The sequence below is a fragment of the Podarcis tiliguerta genome (genome assembly GCF_965153285.1).
Source record: "Podarcis tiliguerta genome assembly, chromosome: 11".
NCBI classification, from domain to species: Eukaryota; Metazoa; Chordata; class Lepidosauria; order Squamata; family Lacertidae; genus Podarcis; species Podarcis tiliguerta.
The window spans coordinates 1,358,051-1,376,800 of NC_139544.1; the positions used below are offsets into that span (position 1 = coordinate 1,358,051).

The window sequence follows — 18,750 nt, forward strand, 5'->3', positions numbered from 1 at the left end:
CAAATTAAGTTCGTAACCTGAGGTACCACTGTATATCTCTTGATTGTCAAAATATCTCAAAGCGGTGGGAGTGGGGAAGACAGCTTCACCGCATCTTAATAAGCCAAAGAGCAAGGAAGGAATTATCTAATAGGTGTCGAAGGGGAGACCAGGGCAAGGCTCATGTGCTGAGAGCCCTGGAACACCAGGAGTGGTTTGGCAATGCTGCGGAGCGGCCATCCCACGCAAGGGGTGCTGCAGCACACATGGGCAGCGTGAGGGCAGAGCCAGGGGACAGTGAGCTCCTGGGGCTGTAGAGATAGATCAGGAGTGCTGAATGGTGCCCACACACCCTGCCCCTGCCCTGTCAGGAGGGTGGCTCTGTCATACCATTCCACTGCCCCAGTTGCTCCTTTAGAGCTTCAAATGGCTGTTATATATCAGGATGATAGTTTTTAAAACCTGCTTTAGAAAAGGTTAATGAAAAGTTGTTTGCTGCTTTTGCCGCATGAATACAATTTAGTCTGAAGTATGTGTCTCTGTGGCTGCTAACCAGAAAGTTGGTGGTCCAAGCCCACCCAGGACGGCTGTGGGCAGGATTCCTACGTTGAAGAAAGTTGGGCTAGATGACCCTGGGGGTCCCTTCCAATGCGACCCTTCTGTGATTTTAAATTGGGGCTCTCGGAAGCAGTTTGTTCACACCCAGCATTCTTAGTTTTTCTGAAGCTTGTTTCAAGCAAACTTGGACAACGGCTTATCAGGATTTCAAAATTAGACTTGAAAATAAGTATTCCACATGTGACCTGACATCAATAAATAGAGTTACAATCACAGCTTGGTCAGGTGCACTGGCAGACCTTGGCATCTCAAATTTCAATGGCGCCCCATGCAATGCCAAAATCTGGAAGGGGTGGGGAGGCTGTGGAGAGGACGGTGCCTTAGCCCTGCCCCACTGCGCACCAATCATGGGAGGCTCTGAATTTATAGAACTTTGGAGTCATAATTCTTATAATCCATGATTGAGGGAGCGGTCCCATGCGCCCCCCGGCCCTTCAGCCCCCCCAGATGGTGCGCCAAACACAAAGAAGTCAACAAAGTACTGTGAATGAATCCAAAGCTTCATTGATGCATATTAAAAGTCTAAGAATAATTCTATATCAAAAGCCTGTCATGAAAATGGATGACCGAGAGAAGTGCAAACTTTGGATATGTTCAGTCTTTCTCCCCGCCCTCCGTTTAACCTTCACTTGAATTGACTGTTAGTCAAGGAAGATTTCTCTGGGATCCTTTTGAATAGGTAGCCTCTTACAGAAAATTAAAAATTGAATTAATTCCGTTGAACAAAGTTCACCAGCATGGAAATAATTTTTCAGTCCAGAGCAATTAATAAGTAAGGCTGTGCGCACATCATACATTTAAAGAACATTCTCCTTCCCCCGAGAATTCTGGGAACTGTAGTTTGTTAAGGGTGCTGGGAATTATAGCTCTCTGAAGGGTAAATTACAGTTCCCATTATCATTTTTTTGGGGGGGGGGGGGGAGAAATGTGCTTTATGTCCTTTTAATGTATAGCGTATAGACAGCCAGATAGGCCTCTCCTTTTCTGCCGTCCTCTTCAGATTTGAATAGGTGTCCTGGCTCTTTTCTTTTCATTCCTGCAGCAGGCCTTAACTCTGTGTTTGAGAAGGGACCCCAAGGGTCATCCACTCCAACCCCCAGCAATGCAGGAATCTCAACTCAAGCATCCAGGACAGATGCCCACCCAACCTCTGCTTAAAAACCTCCAAGGAAGGAGAGACCACAATGTCCCGGGTGTCATGTACTGAAGTTCTCACCCTGGGCCAGCAGGGGGATACTGTAGATAGTTTTCACTCAGGTCCGCATATGCAAATAAGGAATTGGAAGTGACGTTCAGTAATTGGATATGTACAGAAAGTTGTTACTGTTGCTTTGTAGTTGAGCTCTATATGGTAAGCAGGCTGGCTCAACCCTTCAGCCCAGTTCTGTTCTGGCCTGTGAATAAACAAGAGCTGTTTGAAGAATCGCTGTGTCTCATATGTTCACCCACAATTTAACACCGAGGGAGACCGTTCCCCTGTCAAACAGCTCTTCCTGATGTTTAGTCACAATCTGCTTTCTTATAATTTGAAGCCATTGGCTTGAATCCTACTCTTCAGAGCAGGAGAAAACAAGCTTGCTCCCTCTTCCATGGGTCAGTCCTTTAGATACTTGAAGATGGCTATCCTATCTCCTCTCCTTTTCCAGGCTAAACATACTCAGCTCCATCAAGCACTCCTCATAAGCCTTCGTTTCCAGACCCTTGAACATCTCGGTTGCCCTCCTCTGCACACGTTACAGCTTGTCAATATCCTAATTGCAGCACCCAGAATTAGACACAGTATTCTAGGTGTGCTCCGACCAAGGCAGAATAGAGTGGGACTATGAGCTTCCTTGATCTGGAATCAGCCTAGAATAGCATTAGCTTTTTTTTGCTGCTGCATTACCCTGTTGACTCATGTTAAGCTTGTGGCCCACCAAGACCCCTAGATCCTTTTCACATGTACTGCTAGTGAGCCAGGTGTTCCCCATCTTATATTTGGGCATCTGGTTCTACTTGCCTAAGTACAAAACCTTCCATTTGTCCCTATTGTAATTCATTTTGTTAGCTTGCGCCCAGTTCTCCAATCTGTTAAGGTCATTTTAAATTCTTATTCTGTCTTCTGCAGCATTAGCTCCCACTCCCAAGCACTGGCAGAGGAAGGGGGTGCGGGGGGTGTGGCCACTCCAGGTGCCATCCCGGGGGGGGGGACATTGCCACGCACTCACCCACACTCGCCGCGCCCCCTGGGCGCTTGCCGCGGGCAGCGAGAGGCTAGCAGCGCCCCTCCCCCGATGCTCACCGCGTGGGCAGCGGGAGGCTAGCGGTGTCCCCCTGGTGCTCACCGTGCAGGCGGTGGGCGGTTATGGACGCTCGCTGGGCCTGCAGCTGGCCAGCCCCACTCCCTGCCCCCGTGAGCTGGCCAGCCCCACTCCTGCGCCACTCTGGGTGCCAGAGCAGGTAGCTTCGCCTCTGTGCCCAAGTTTGGTGTCATCTGCACATTTGATGAGCATCCCCTCAAGTCCTTCATCCAAATCATTTATATAGACGTTGAACAACAACGGGCCCAGGACAGAACCCTGCGGCACCCCACTTGTCACTTTTTTCCAGGATGATGAGGAACCATTATAGAGCACTCTTTGAGTTTAATCAGTCAACCAGCTACAAATCCACCTAACAGTTACCTCATTCAACCCACATTTTACCAGATTCCTTGTAAGAATAGTATGGGGGTCTTTGTTTTACTGAAGGGGTCACATTGGTGGGCCACATCCTGTCAGGGTCATCTGTTGGGGGACTCAGGCTGGCAGTGTGTGGACCCAGAGACTGTGATGGGCTAAGCAAAGACAAAAGGGCTTTGGTTTAACTAGTCTGGAATAACAGCCATGCTGCTCCCATTTCCATCATGACTATTTCAGAAAAGAATTGAGAGAGAGGGAGGAATGAGAGGGATGAAAGGCCTCAGAGTTCATCAAAACTTGTTTGCCATGATCACCTGCATGGTATAAATCAGTGAAGTTTCTGTTTGGGAAGACATCCTATGCATTTTTGCATTTCTGAATTTTATCCCATGCTCTGGACTAGGTACTCATGTAAATTTGCAGCCCACAGATAAAATGCTAGTTGGATAAAAAAATTATGAAAGTGAGGGAACAGTGGAACAGTGGAAAACTGTTTCTGCTCACAGCGGCATATTTTCAGTCCTTGTCTACATCCTCTATCTCCCGTGTTTATCATCTTTTTGTGATGCTAATTTTTCTTGGCCTCCTCCATGTTCTTTGTGTAGCTTCCTATCAGATCCTCTGTCTCTGGTCACTGGAGAGCCAAGAGAGTGGGTGTTATGTACTGAGTTGAATAGGATCCAAACTGCAGCAGTCTGATTGGTCCTAGAATAATAGGATCCAAAAGGCAGCAGTCTGATTGGTCCTAGAACAATAGGATTCAGAATGCAGCAGTCTGATTGGTCCTAGAACAATGCAGCAGTATGATTGGTTGGCAGGAACCACCCAATCATGCTCCAGATAGAAGTGAATCCACAACCTGATTGGCTTACAGTAGAATTCCAGAATTAGCCAATCATGTGCAGCCCATTGTGTAAATAATGTATATAAGGCAGATACTTTGAGGGGACTTTTATTCATTCCTCCTCACCACTATGAGCTGAATAAAGAGCATGAAATCACTTTGCGACTATGAGTATATTTCAGTGTGGCTGCTTCAGGCCACAGCACCCAAACTCCAGCGGGTGCAGAATGCTGTGGCGAGGCTCCTTACGGGGTCCTTGCCGCGGGATCACATTCATCGAGTGCTTTACCAAACTGCACTGGCTCCTGGTGGACTACAGGGTCAGGTTTAAGGTGCTGGTTTTGACCTTTAAAGCCCTATGCGGCCTAGGACTCACGTACCTATGGGACCGCCTCTCCTGGTATGCCCCATGGAGGACCTTAAGGCCCACAAATGACAACATTTTGGAGGTCCCAAACCGCAAGGTGGTTAGATTGGTCTCAACTTGGGCCAGGGCCTTTTTAGTAGTGGCCTCGACTTGGTGGAACACTCTGTCACAAGAGACTAGGGCCCTGCGGGATTTGACATCTTTCCGCAGGGCCTGCAAGACAGAGCTGTTCAGCCTGGCCTTTGGTTTGGACTCAGTCTGACCCTTATGTTTCCCTCCCCTTATGGTTTTGATCTATGGGCTATTATTAAAAGGAGGCTGCATTTTAAATTGCATTGTAACCTGTAAAAAACCTGTAAAAAAAATGGGTCTTTCTCTCCCCCCCCCCCCATTATGATTTTACTGTAATTTTACTGGTGTTAGCTGCCCTGAGCCCGGCTCTGGCCAGGGAGGGCGGGGTATAAATAAAAATTATTATTATTATTATTATTATTATTATTATTATTATTATTATTATTTATTCCAATATGATTACAACAGCCATGACACAGAACTTTTTTTTTTTTTTAAAAAAAGATGTGTTTTGCATGTGGGTTTTGAAATTTGCTCATTTGTAAATCATTGCTCTAAAATCCATTTCTCATTTCACTCAGTCCATGTGTGAGAGAAGGACGTTGCCTCCTGTTTAGGAGCATAAACACATTCTAGGGAAAATGACTAGAGGTTTAGCAAGAGGGCCAGAGAAATTCAGTGGGCCTCAAATAATAATAAAAATGACTCCTGTGTCAAATAATTATGAATGCACCTTCTCAACAAATACATTTCATTCCCAATCCTAACTGCACAGTCTACAATATCCATGCACATTCCATATGTTCCCCATTCAAAAAGAATTCAGGCATTTATTTATGGACACTTCACCACCACAAAAACCACAGAGAACATGCAGCCAGTTTGTAAATCACTCTGCATTGCTTCACAGAGGTTAAGACGAACATGGGGCACATCTGTGGCATGGAGAGGCTGCCAGTTGATGCCCCCATGCGCTAACCTGGCCAGCCTGCAGTCATGCTTCACAGAACAATGCAAAGTAACAAAATAAAAAAACCCAAACAAAACTATACAAACAAAACAAATGTAGTATTTGTATATTTCTCAAATTCAGTGAAATTTTTATATAGTACAGGCCTAAGAAACGTGGATTTCTCAATGAACCCAGAATTTATGGCTAGCAAAGAAGTGATAGAAAATGCAAGAAAGAAAGAGAAACCAAAATATAGTAATGTCTGATGGCTCTAAAGAGCGTGTTGAGCTTGTAGGCTGGTGCTTGGCTGACATTTGAGAAAGTACAAACACTCCAGTGTAAAGAGTCAACTGTGGCTGATTTAGCTTAGGCCAGAGTGGAGAATATACATTTCAGAGAAATAACATGTAACATTGTGTGGTTTAACCAGCCATGGGTTGTTCTTCTGCATGTGCTACATGTTTTAGAGACAATATTGCGTTGTCATAGATGAGAAATCACAGAATGTTTGACAGCAGACTGCAGTGCTAGACTTACGTCCCTGCATAAGAACAGCTGAAGGAGCTCAGGGGGAGGTTCTCGTAAGGGATCATACTCTCCAGCCCAGATTTCTTCTCTCTCAGGCAGATCCAGACTTTTACCTGCCTAAAATTACTCTCTGAATGTGGTAGACATTTCCTCTTTGTCTTTCACTTTTGAAGTCTGTTTTGTGCAGAAATCAATCTCAGTAACATAAACACTGGATCACAGGAGCCAACTCCAGCGGGCCATGTATATGTGTGTGTGTGTGTGTGTGTGTGTCTATATATATATATATATATATGTATGTGGGGGCCAGGCACCCACAAAGTCGATGAGCAAAGCTGGAGAGAGGCAGCCAGCCAGCCAGCCAGCCTCTGCAGTGCTGCCTCCGAGAGAGAATGGTCCAGCTCCACCCTCTGCAGTCAGAGAGGGAGGCACCCTTTTCCGGGTGGGGGGTGGTCTCTCTGCCTCCGAGTCTGAGCCCCTCACTACGGAAAAGGGTGCCTTGCTGGCTGTGGAGAGGAAGAGGAGCCACCACTGGTCGCCATCAACATCTCGTGCACATGCCTGCACATAGTGCATGTGATGTCATACGCATGATGCGCAATGTCCACTGCATTTTTGGAGGAGCCCACATGACAATGACGGGCACCTGCAATAGCGAGAGCGAGATGGCATCCCTGCACTGGATGCTCATGGAGATTTAACAGATCCTTTCAAATGTTTGATTAACACAAGAGCTGGCAAACTCTGTTTTCCCTTTCTGAATGCATAAGTTTAAGACAGCACAGGGGCTCAATAATCCCCAGTATTTATATTTTATTTATTTCAAAACTATTATAAAGTTCTCTAAGGTAAATATGTTGCAAGCTGTTTCACAACCTGCCTAAGAGTTAGTAAGAGGCATCTGACGTGGTTATCACCTTAGGAGCTCAAATAATGAGTATCAGCAGTTACTTAAGAGATCAAATAATCAGTATCAACAGTAAAACAGATTTATCTGAATCTCTATGTAAGGCTTTAGCACTTCCCATCCTGTTAAAAGACATCTACAGCCACAGCCAGCTTTTGTCTTGCCCTTCTCCATTTACATGGTTCTAAACTACAATCAGCGCACCACTTTAGAAAAAAGCACACACCCCAGGCAAATTTCTGCAGAATGTGTTGCACTATGCCACATCCTTAGTACAACATCAATAAATGGCCACTTATAGAGGAGCAGATGTTTCTTGAAGGAAACCCCAAACTTTGTGACTCTCCCTATCCCCACTCTTCCCTTATACTCACAAAGGAAGATTCTTGCAATATATGAAAAAGATGGAAAGACAAACTCAAGAAGAAAATTGCATGGATGCCATCCCTATTTTTGTTTGCTTGCATGCGATGCTATCTTTGAGAACAAAAGAGGAAGGATAATTTGAAAGAGGAAATCCCTTTTCTAAAGATAGTTTAGATATTTAAAACCATTAGGATGAAAAGAACATAATGGTTTTCTAGCAAAAATTCCCATTATGCAGATATATTGTGAAGCAGGAGGTTAGGATGAATGCCAGAGCTGATGACTACACTTTATCCAGATGTGAACAACTGGAGAAACTGCCTCTTGCTACAATCCATGTTCTTGAATTCTGCAGGAACCCATGAGCTGCACTGCAGAAGCCTAGGCTCACCTCAGGGGTGCCCTTGATGCCACAGGGGATCTGTTAGTACAGATGGAATCATTTGTACCCACCACTGGAACAAGGCCTCATTATGAAATGCCACCCACATGTACATTCAAGTGGCGGGAAGGTAAATGGTGTTTCCGTGCGCTCTGGTTTCTGTCACAATGTCCTGTTGTGCCAGAAGTGATTTAGTCCTGCTAGCCACATGACCCAGAAAGCTGTCTGCGGACAAACGCCAGCTCCCTTGGCCTGAAAGCGAGATGAGCGCCACAACCCCATAGTCACCTTTGACTGGATCTAACTGTCCAGGGGTCCTTAACCTTTTTTTTTTTAACATTCAAGTAGAAAAGGTGTGCAAATTTTCTCCAGCATGCCTGTGCTAAGCGTGGCATCCATAGTCTTGTTCTTGCATTCCAATGGCTGCACAATCTCAGGCTAGCCTGGCTCTGCCCTTGCATGTTGCCCTGGGTGGCACCAGGAGGATTAATTAAAACAGAACTCTGCATTTTCAGATGGCCAGACAAATGAATTCTTAGGACAACAGAAATGTATGGAAACATTTAATTGGATACACATTAAAAACATTTAACCTGCGCATAGTGCTTTCCAGAGTTCAAAGTTCTTCCCATTCATTATCTAGTTGTAATCCTTACAACCACCATAGAATGCAAGTAATGCAGCTGGATTCAACTCAATAGTTGTATTAGTGAGAGACAGCACAATGAGTCACATCACCACAACCAGACTTTCCCACCTGTCTTCACCAAATCAGCTCTAGGGCTTCCAGAGACTCCCAGAACAGTGTGGGGGGGGGGGGACATTCAATTTGGCAAGCAGAAATGCTTACACTGATGGAATCATTGCCTTAGCGTGACTTCCTTCAGGCCAGCCACTGAATTTGTAGTGGAGATAGGAAGATATGACCAGGTACCTCCTCTTAGCCAATGTGCTACACCAACTCTAAACTATATACAAGGCAACCAACTTTTGTTGCTTAATAGTTGGATGACACCTATAATCTTCTAATAAATATTTTGCCAGTATCTCAGAGTGTTAATAGCAGCAATCAGGCAGGTCAAAAGATTACAGCTGGCATAAACCAGCCCAAGATTCAGAAATAACTTTCAGAACCGAATGTTTAGTAGCTAACTGGGTTTCATGTTTATGCTCCAGAAGCAAACTAGGGGATGGGGGGAAATGAAGCACGTTGGCATGATCTACACTGCAGCCTTAAATTGGCTTAAGAGTCACTCCCTCTTCCCAGGAAACTTGGATCTAAAAGAATTCGCAGCATTTTCACACAAACTACAATTCCCAGGATTCTTTTGGGAGATGCCATGACTATTAAACTGGTAGAAAACCATTGCACGGTCATCATGTAGATATACATGATGTCTTAGATCAATATACATTATGTCTTAGATGCACCATTCAATGTATCATGAATAATAAAAATTTGTTAGTTTTAATGTGAATTACATGTGTTGAAAAGGAAATGCATAGCTTAGCAAAGTTATGGTTATTAGGAAATGTGGTTAATATGACCTTGTGAAATTAACAATTTAAGTGGCAGGCATGAACATAATTTTTGCATTATACTTTCCTGTAGTGTTTTGAGTCCTCTATCTTGAGCCATTTATTGAGAGTGTTAAAAATGATCTGGTAAGATATCACCTGATTGGAGTTTGATACCTGACTTTGGAGTATGAGAATCATAAACGTGCTTACGGTCTATCTGGTCTGCAAACACTTCCCCATAGATCATCCAATACGGCATGTAAAAAATATTCTTTGCCAGTTTCCAGGAAGGCTCCTCATTGGGGAAAAGTATTGCCTGTCTTGCTACACCAAAGCTCATCAGAACCACCAACATAATAATGACAAAATACATCATGTCTATCATCTGAAAGAAAAAGAAAAAAGAGAGAGACAGAGAGAGAGAAATATATCTGGTTTGTCATGCTGTAAGGTGAGTGAAAATGTTTATAAAGCACAAAGATCAAATTGGTGTTACAGATTTGGGAGGGGGATCCCCCCAAACCCTAGAAATTAATGAATGGTAGGATTTCGATTATTTGGGACATGAAGGGAAGATCACACGCTCCAGCGAGATTCCTGGGCGAGCCTGTGCAAAATGACCTGGCCAAGGTAGGGCCATTAAGAAACAATATGGGGCCATTGAGAGCCATTGGCAAGGCAAGAAAATTCCTTTCCCCCTGCCCTGAGGTGTGAACAGAGACAGGTGTTTGTTTTTTAAAATAATTTTTATTAAGTTTCATATTACCAAATTAAACACATCAAACCAATTAATCCAAATTATAACAATACATATCATGTAATCCAATTGTTTTCCAAATTATAAATTTTTGTGGGGAGTACCCATGCTTCTTGATCGGCAGGAGTCCAATCCTCGAATATTTGTTCTGCTTTCATCTTAAGAATGATATTTCCAGTCCCCTCTTCTCAATCCTTCTCGTTACTCATTTTCCTTTTCATTCACCTCCGAGTTGCTCCGCAAGTGGGTTGAAAAAAACAGTCTTATTTGTGTTTCTGTGTGGGCTTTGTATTGCTCTCTCGTAAATCACTCTCATCCAAGAACGTGTTGATCAATCTCATGTTGGGTTTTTGGCAAATTTACAGTATGGGGGATAAGTGGAATTGGAGGTGCTTCATTCTTAAAGTACCTTGAGATTCTTATACCACTCGTCTCCAGATGTTCTCTACATTTGTACACTAGTTTTGCCAGTCTCCCCTCATAGAATGAGACCACCGCTCTGGCAAGGAATCCGTTGAAGTATAGATATTCCACTTGGGCCAGATCAGTAGGGTTATTAAGTATACCCGGCATATAAATCTTTAAAAGGTTCAATAGATGGGCTTTACGCTCTTCTTGTGACAGGAGTCCTGGGGGTTTAGGGTAATTTGATAAAACGAGTTTATTTCGGTACAACACCAGATTCCAGTTTTTATTTGTTAGATTTGTCAGATTTCTCTTCTTAGAAATCTGTTTCACCAACAGATAGAATGTAAGACCATGGATCTTGGATCAAAATGTCTTGCTTGGAGTTAGGTGTTGGGGTGGGTATTAAGGGTTCCAAGCAATCCATCGCAGCGTCAGGGCAAGGGTTTGTAGAACGTTCTTGCTTAGAAGATTTCCTGGTTAGAAGTTTCTCAGTGTTCCCACTGGTCTCGGATATTGGGATACTCTTGAGAAGATTAAAGAGCTTTTTAAAATCCATTTTTTTGTAACGCACTGCCTTAAAATTTTTAACATTTCTGCTCTTTTTTTACCCTTATGGGCCTCCTTTTCAAAGCAGTAGCCCTACAAGATCTCTTGGCCTTCCTTGGTGATCTGTTTTTACAGGTGGTAGGAAGGAAGTTGTTATTACTTTCCTATTCTACAGTCACCCCGCTGGATTCCCTACAGAGAGTTTTGCAAGTGTCCATCATTATAGTGAGGATTTTTGTACAGGTGGCCAGATGAGATTTTATATTTTCGATATCCTCAGTTAAAAGCACAAGCCATTTGATAACTGATAAAACCTCATCCTCATTTGTCTCAAGTTGGAAGCAGGAGTCTCTTGATGTTTTAGGGTTTCCTGAAGACATCTCTGCAATTTGTTTTAACATTAATTCTTCCACTTCTCGGACTTGGGATGGTTCAGGAGAAGCTTGGGATTTAAGTCTCTGTTTTGGGAGTACTTCGGTGACTGTACCAATTATGTTTGGGTTTACTTTGGGCTTTATTGGTCCTTTGTTGTGGCATTCTTCTACGCAATCCTCTCTCTGCACAGCCGGCCCTTCAGTGCAGGAGGGAGAAGTTTCAGTTTCCTGCTGATTCTCACTCGGCTTGACTTTACCCCTATTCTTAAAGGGCCGAGTGCTTTTTGTTTGAGCTCCCTTTAGGGTAGCTCTTTTAGAGAGAGGTCTTAGATCACTCCGATAAAAGCCTGGTGTTCTACAGCCACTTCTGGTCGTCACCATTATTTATCTTGTAAAGATCAAGTTGGTAAAAATCTCACCTCGGTTCATTGGCTCCGTCGGGTGTTGCAGGAGGGTTCTCCGCGGGACTACTTCCAAGGTAGGCAGGTAATTGAGACCAATTTGCTGAGCTCCTTTGCCGTGGCGGTGGAGGCCCTGGCAGCGTCAGCGGCGCCTTTCTGGGCCGTGTCGCCCTCCTAGCTCAGTGGGAAGGCATCCGAGATAGGAGAAGAAAGGGCTCGGGCTGGCAAACAGCAGCTCTTAAGGGGGAAAGCAGCAGCCGGAAAAGGCAGGCAGCAGCAGGCACAGCAACTTCAGTTTCAGCCGCTCCTTGTTTCTCGGCGTTCTCCGTCGGTAAAGTCTAACAAGGTTACAGATTCCCAGAGCCCAGCAAAATGGTTCTTTCCTTTCCTAAAAACGACCTGCCTTGTCCCCGCTAACAAGTGGAATGGGCCGAGGTACCAGAGGTTACAGATAAATATGAAGTGGGGTTCCCTCCAGCCTTTTGTCCCTCTCTTCAGCGAGGCATTTAGAGAACCAGCAGTTTATCAACGTCGCCAGTAAAACAATAAAACAATAAAACGTTAGCTAAGAAAAACAGGGGCAGTGGTGAGGTGATAAGGCAGCCAATAAATCATTAAAACTGTAAAATTAGAGTCCAGGAAGGCTAAAAAACTACTTAAAATCTTAATTGAAGGCAGGCGAACCTGACTATCATATTTGCTGAGAGAAATAAACATCTGCACGCTCAGCAAAATCTTGATCAGTGTGGATCACTCTCATTCAATAGTCCAGGCATTTCCGCTCGAGCAAGCAATCACCATTTTGTCATTCCGATGAAATACAGTCTAAAAGCTCGCTCTTTAACTTTCCTGACCTGTTGCATCATAAATTAGTCTTTTTCCAGGAGGGCTGCCCCTTCCAGATCGCAATCTCCTCGAAAATAATAAATCTTCGGCTCGCCCTCCCCAAGACCAAACCTCCTGCAACACAGGTCTCGTATCACATCTCCATTCTAACTGCGTCACAAAGAGAGACCTTCTTCTTTCCAAATCCTTCACAGAGTAAAACCTTTAAGTTCATATTATTCCCACACAATTCATTTTTAGTCCCATTTGCAATTAGTTGCTGTGACGGATCTTTTAAGAGGGAGGGTTATTAGTTAATCACACAGAGCAAAAAAAGTCGTCCCCCCCCTTTCAGTTCCGTTGCATTCCATTCCACATACCATGTCTGTAGTACTTTGATGTAATCTTCCGTCTCAGTCTTCTTCATTTCAGTGGTAAAATTGTTAGCAGATAAAAACCTCCTGCCTCTCTTGAAGCATGTGCGTTATCTTTCACCATTTTTTTTCCTTTTAAGTAACGCAACTAGTTTCGCACCTGGAAGCAGCTTCGGAGGAGTTCCGAGGCCCGCCGAGGGTTGTGCACCCAGTGCCTCACCCCCTCCTTCTTCCGAACTCGGGGGTGATTTATGGCAACAGCGGGTGAAAACTGCATCTCTCCCCCCTGGAGAGATGAAGGGAGACTGATTTACTCCCCATAATCAGCCTCTAATTATCTCGTGCGGGCTGGATAGATGTTAATATTCGCCATCTTCCAAGGCGCCCCTAGCAGCCCCCCAAACAGAGACAGGTTTGGAAGGTTGCCAGGGTAACTGAAAAAGTGACAGGGTGACAGGAAAAGTGAGTCATGAGCAAGGGTTGCTGGGAAGAAGAAGCAGGAAGCAGGAAGACTGGGATCCATCTTGGGCAGGCTGACTGGGAGAGATGTCTTGGACTCCAGGGCTGCACTGTTGAATTACAAGCCCCTCTTGAGATGACCATGCTGTAATATTTGGACCCCTTGCATGCAGAATGAAGGTGTAAATTGGTGAATAAACTATCTTTCTTAAAGCTACAGCAGTCTCCAACATTTCTCAATTCTCCAAAGGACCACAGACCCTGAGTGAGTGCCATGGGCTCCTGCCACCGCTTGGCAGAGAGGGGGAGGCACCTGACTTTTGTAACATTATTCAAACACCCAAATTCTAACAAGCTGCACTTGGATACAACCTAATATAAGATGCCACAGAAAGTGAAATGTTTCCACAGAAAACCAAAAGGCTGTAAGAAAAGTGAGAAACTGCATATAATGCACATTTCAGAGATACTTGATGGGGCTCAACTATTATAAAACGAGTTGTCTGAATCTCTTCCTCATTTCACTACTCCTTTGTTGCCGATGTTTTATATATATATATATAAAATGGCTGGCATATTTCAGGTTTAAGAAAAAAAAGAGAGGCAGCTATTTTTTATTTCTGTGTTTCTATCAAGATCAGGGCCATCCCACCTCACTCACAAAGGTTTTCAGTGGAGTTTGATCACCCATTCAGCTGTGAGTCATCACCTCTTGGGTATTCAGAGGGGTGGAATTCATTGATGGGCATGCAGGTGTGGACCAACCCTCAGTCTGGCAGGTCATTAGGCCTGCTTGGCCTCCCTATTTGTCTACCAGACCATTTTAGCCAAGCCACTCCTACCTCTTCCACACCTGACACCATATATGGTGTAGGTCACATAAATTTACGTCTGGGCCAAAAGAGGGGTTCACAGGAAATGTTGATCAGTGACACCTTCAAAACCTTTTCCAAGGTGCTTTGAAGGTCTAACTGTCAGCTGGGGCTGACAGAGAGCCCTGGAGAGACAAAGCTCTGACAGTCAGCCAGCTGCCGTTGCCCTGGCTAGTTCAACTCAAGGAATTCCTTAATTCAGCTGTTGGGGCTGGGAGAAGTAGGCTGGATTCACATGTGATGGAGGGCAACATATAAATCTTTAAACAAACAAATAGTAGACAGTGGAAGTCCAAATCCCATTAAAAAAAAAAAGAGTTAAAAAAAATCCCATTTAAAAAAGAGAGTTTTGAATGTAATTCAAACATACATATATAGAAATCTGGATTTTTTCCCTCTAAGGAAAGGTGAGACACAATATAGAAAACAATAATTTTAGCCTATAGTTTTTTTTATAGACCAATAAAAATGCATTGCCTTTGACTTGGAGTATCTATGCTGGAAGCCCAGCCTCAAAGCCTCCTACACTGAACGGAAGAGACATGGCCCAGGTACAATGCAGCTGGAGGATAATGGCAAGGGTTTTGAGTTGTCTGGAGGCAGACTGAGTGTTAAACCTGGAGGTTGCCTAAAAGTAGCATCATCTTCTCTTATTTTCAGTTAATCCTTAATTCAGTTAATTCATTACAAAAAGAAAGAATGGGAAAGACTTTCTTACCATTTTCCCAATCATCATTACATATGGCCCCAAATACTTGTTCACCCCGAAGATGTCCAGCAGTCGGATATACCAGTAAATGATGTTGACACAGTATATGACACGGCCATCGCTCCTAAACGGCTGATCTTGGAGGCGAAGCACCATTCCCACAGAAAACAGGAGAATAGCAATGAGGTCAGTAACGTTCCAGTACTCTTGGAGCCACACTTTCACTTTTTGCAGCAGCTTCCCAGGTTCTGACATTAATATCTAGAGAAAGAGGGATGGAAATGTTAGACATGTTACTTCATGTTGAGCCCTATACATGGAACAAGGATTCACATCTCTTAAAGAACCCAAACAATAAGATAAACCCTCTTATTGCATGATTCAGCAACAAGGGCCAGGAAACACAAGTGAGCAGCTGTGCTCTGGACTCTGGGATGTTAACCTATGAGGAAGTTGCATTACCTGGGATCATAGACTTACAGACTATATTATTATTATTATTATTATTATTATTATTATTATTATTATCAGCAGTAGTAGCAGCAGCAGTAGTAGTCCTATTTCTCTAGAGTTAGATGTGTCGGAGCTCATGCCACAAACAACAATTGTACCCCGCCCATCTGGCTGGGTTGCTCCAGCCACTCTGTATGGCTTCCAACATTAGAGGATGGATGGCGGCTAATGGATTGAGGTTGAATCCTGACAAGACAGAAGTACTGTTTTGGGGGGACAGGAGGCAGGCGGGTGTGGAAGACTCCCTGGTCTTGAATGGGGCAACTGTGCCCCTGAAGGACCAAGTGCGAGTCATTTTGGACTCACAGCTGTCCATGGAGGTGCAGGTCAGTTCTGTGTCCAGTATTACCACCTGACCCCACCCCACTTACCATTCCCCTCCCCCTCTTCCTCGCCCCTTTTCTTCCTAACCTAATACTGCATGCAACACTAATGTCTCACAAGAAATGAAACTGATCTGTAGAAAACACAACTTGATAAAAGAGACAATGCACGTCTTTTTGTAAACTAATAAATCTTTAATAAAAATATATTTTTAAAAATTAGTACAAACATCTTTACTGTATTTTTTAAAGAGCATGTTCTGAGTATCCATCCATGGAACCACTAACATCTATTTATTATGTATATTATTGCCTTCTTTATTATTTTTATATATATTATTCTATTCCTTTTTATTTAATTTTATTCCATTTGTAAATAATTTTTGAAAAAAACGCTTGTTGAAATATAAATATCAGTGACTTGAGAACATTCACAGAGAATGACTCATATTTCACACCTTTCCCTAGACAGTCATATTTATATATCAACAAGCTCCCCCCCCCCCAGAAATATTTACAGTTGGAATAAAATTAAATAAGAAATAGGCAAAAATCCAATGGATTATTTGAAAACTGAACATCAGTATCACAAGTCAACTCTCTTGAAGTTTTGGAGGCCTTATTCAATGCTGAAGAGCCCTCTTGTGGGTGTGATGAATATTATTTTCTGCACTGTTACTATACAACAAACAATTTAAGGGTGATCATTGTACATTCTGAGCATCATATTTCAAGCTGAAGAGCTCAAGTGTGGATTAGGAATCATGTGTCTGAGTGTGCGGATGTTACTCTATAAATCATCGTGTACAATAGAAAGCATTAAGTCAGTATTAATTGTACTAGTCAGAACAATATAGTTTGTGATCTTACAGTGCAGCTAGACATACAATGCAGGAGATCTCAAAAGGTGTTTTTTTTTGTTTTAGAAAACAGCCGTGGGAGATGAGATGAGATTGGGAGCACAGTGCCCCCCCCCCTGCCATTCCAATTCCCCGATTAAATATATTACCTCTCTCATCTTCTCTATTCCCATTGTGAAAATATACGAGATAACAATCCACTCCTGTGTGGAAGGCCAACGATCCATCTTCACCAACACAATATAATTGAACAGCATCAGGTACCCAACGTATGCCATCTGCAAAGAAATAAACTCAGTTTTCCTGGATACTGTATAAATGTTCAGCTTGCCTAGGTTACTTAATTCAACCATACAGGTTTTCTATTCCTAGACAAAAGAGCCATGTGCAATTTCCAGCTAGAAGGCCAATGCTCTGGTTCAGCCGTTCTTTGTGGATGCAGGAGTGCCAAAGCATGCCACAAAATGCCTCCTCATTCATGCCAGGGCTTCCACATCTCCTTCAGTTCCTTGTCTGCAGGGAGATGCATGTTCACAGCTGCCCAGCTGAATGGCTAAATCAGCACATGGCATAGCAGTGCTTCCTCAGAGTGTATCTACTGTAGACTTCAAATATTGGAAGTACTCTATATAGATCAATAGCAATCTCAGTTATCTGACTGCTGGTCCTTTTCCAGCCTCAACAAGTACCAAGCATGCACAAGAAGGAGGTACCAGCTGGTTTTGGAAGCGGCAAAATTTTCAGAAGAATACTTTTTTTTAAGGAAAAAGCCCTCAGAGGGGACCCCCCCCCCAACAGCCTAATGAGGATGAGGACTGACTTAGACGGCTGACTGGGGAGGGTGGAGAACCAGGCAAATGTGTTGGGATGGGAATGTGGTGCTTGGAAATGTGAATAGAAACACCCCACACAGCAACGTTTTGTTGCAGGCCCCACCTTTTCATACCAATAGGCACTAATCTCCAAACCAATGAATGTATCTATATGGGCCATAATTATATATATATAATTTTTTCCGCTGACATTATTTACAGCCATTTTTCAATTAATCACAAATAAGAAAAAAGGGGAGGGGAGGAAACCCCATGCCAATAGGACAACATTTACAAAATAGGGTAAACGAAATAAGGAGATGAGGATAAGGAAAGTGCTGTAATGTTTCAGGCACATGAAACAGAAGAAGCATTGCACATTAAACTGTTGACTATTGACCACAAGTCTCAAGAAATGTTTTCACATTAGTCCTCCAGATGTTCATGTTGATACATAGCTTCTTTAAAATATCCCATTAATTTCTCTTAATTATCAAGTGACAGACAGAGGGGCTAAAGTTTGTGTCTTCCTGCAAACGCTCTACAATATTTATAAGCATTATCTACTTGCACATAGTTAGATATTACAATAATGCTTCACTTAGACAAGGTAGACATAATGATGAGGGGGCCTTTACAAATTTGTGTCATTAGGGACAGATGACAAAATGATAGTCGCTCCTTACAGTGTAGAACCAAAATTTAACAATTGGTGCATTGTAGAACTCATAGATCTTGCGGCCAAAGGGGATCAATCTGTGTCTGCTCTGAACTTCCTCTTCCTCCTTCTTTCTTGAAGATTCCCCATTGCCACGTCCCAACATTGCCTACAGTTAAAAAGAACAAAAATGACTATAATAGATTATTCGCCAGCTGCCCAATCCAGTTTCACTGGATCAACTGATGGGACAGTGTCTAACAAATGTAAAGCACACACAGGCATTTCAAACTTACAATAAGAATCAGGTAATTATAATTAAGCAACATGAAAATTCATTCTTTAACTTTTGTATATTTGAAGCTGCCATTCATTACGTTGATTGAATCTTCAGATGCTGTAGCAACAACACTTCAACAGAAACTACAGACATAAATGCAACTCACGAATCCCTTCCACTTCTCAGTTCTTTAAAAGCAACTATGCAAACAAAAAGCTTATCTTTTTTCCTTGCTGATATGGTTTTCTCCTGTTGCTTTATAATAGGTAATTTTAAAAAAGAAAAAATGGTTAGCATAAAGAACTTAAGAATCACAAAACTGACAATTATGATGCTGGGATCGGAACAAACATGAGGGACAGCAGACTGAAGAGAGTGGGAAA

General features: G+C 43.1%; 1 protein-coding gene across 14 annotated transcripts in view; it reads right to left on the minus strand.

Moving 5' to 3' along the window:
* TRPM3 (transient receptor potential cation channel subfamily M member 3) overlaps positions 1-18,750 on the minus strand; it is a 387,333-nt gene that overhangs the window by 17,264 nt on the left and 351,319 nt on the right. For 8 of the 14 annotated variants that reach the window (XM_083403305.1, XM_083403299.1, XM_083403304.1 and 5 more), the window contains 4 exons: positions 18,116-18,256; positions 16,767-16,895; positions 14,931-15,182; positions 9,371-9,581 (listed from right to left, as the gene is read on the minus strand). In XM_083403305.1, the coding sequence (XP_083259431.1) occupies positions 9,371-9,581; positions 14,931-15,182; positions 16,767-16,895; positions 18,116-18,256 (733 nt within the window). The remainder of the gene's footprint in view (positions 1-9,370; positions 9,582-14,930; positions 15,183-16,766; positions 16,896-18,115; positions 18,257-18,750) is intronic. The other 6 variants (XM_083403294.1, XM_083403306.1, XM_083403300.1 and 3 more) reach the window with 1 other exon arrangement.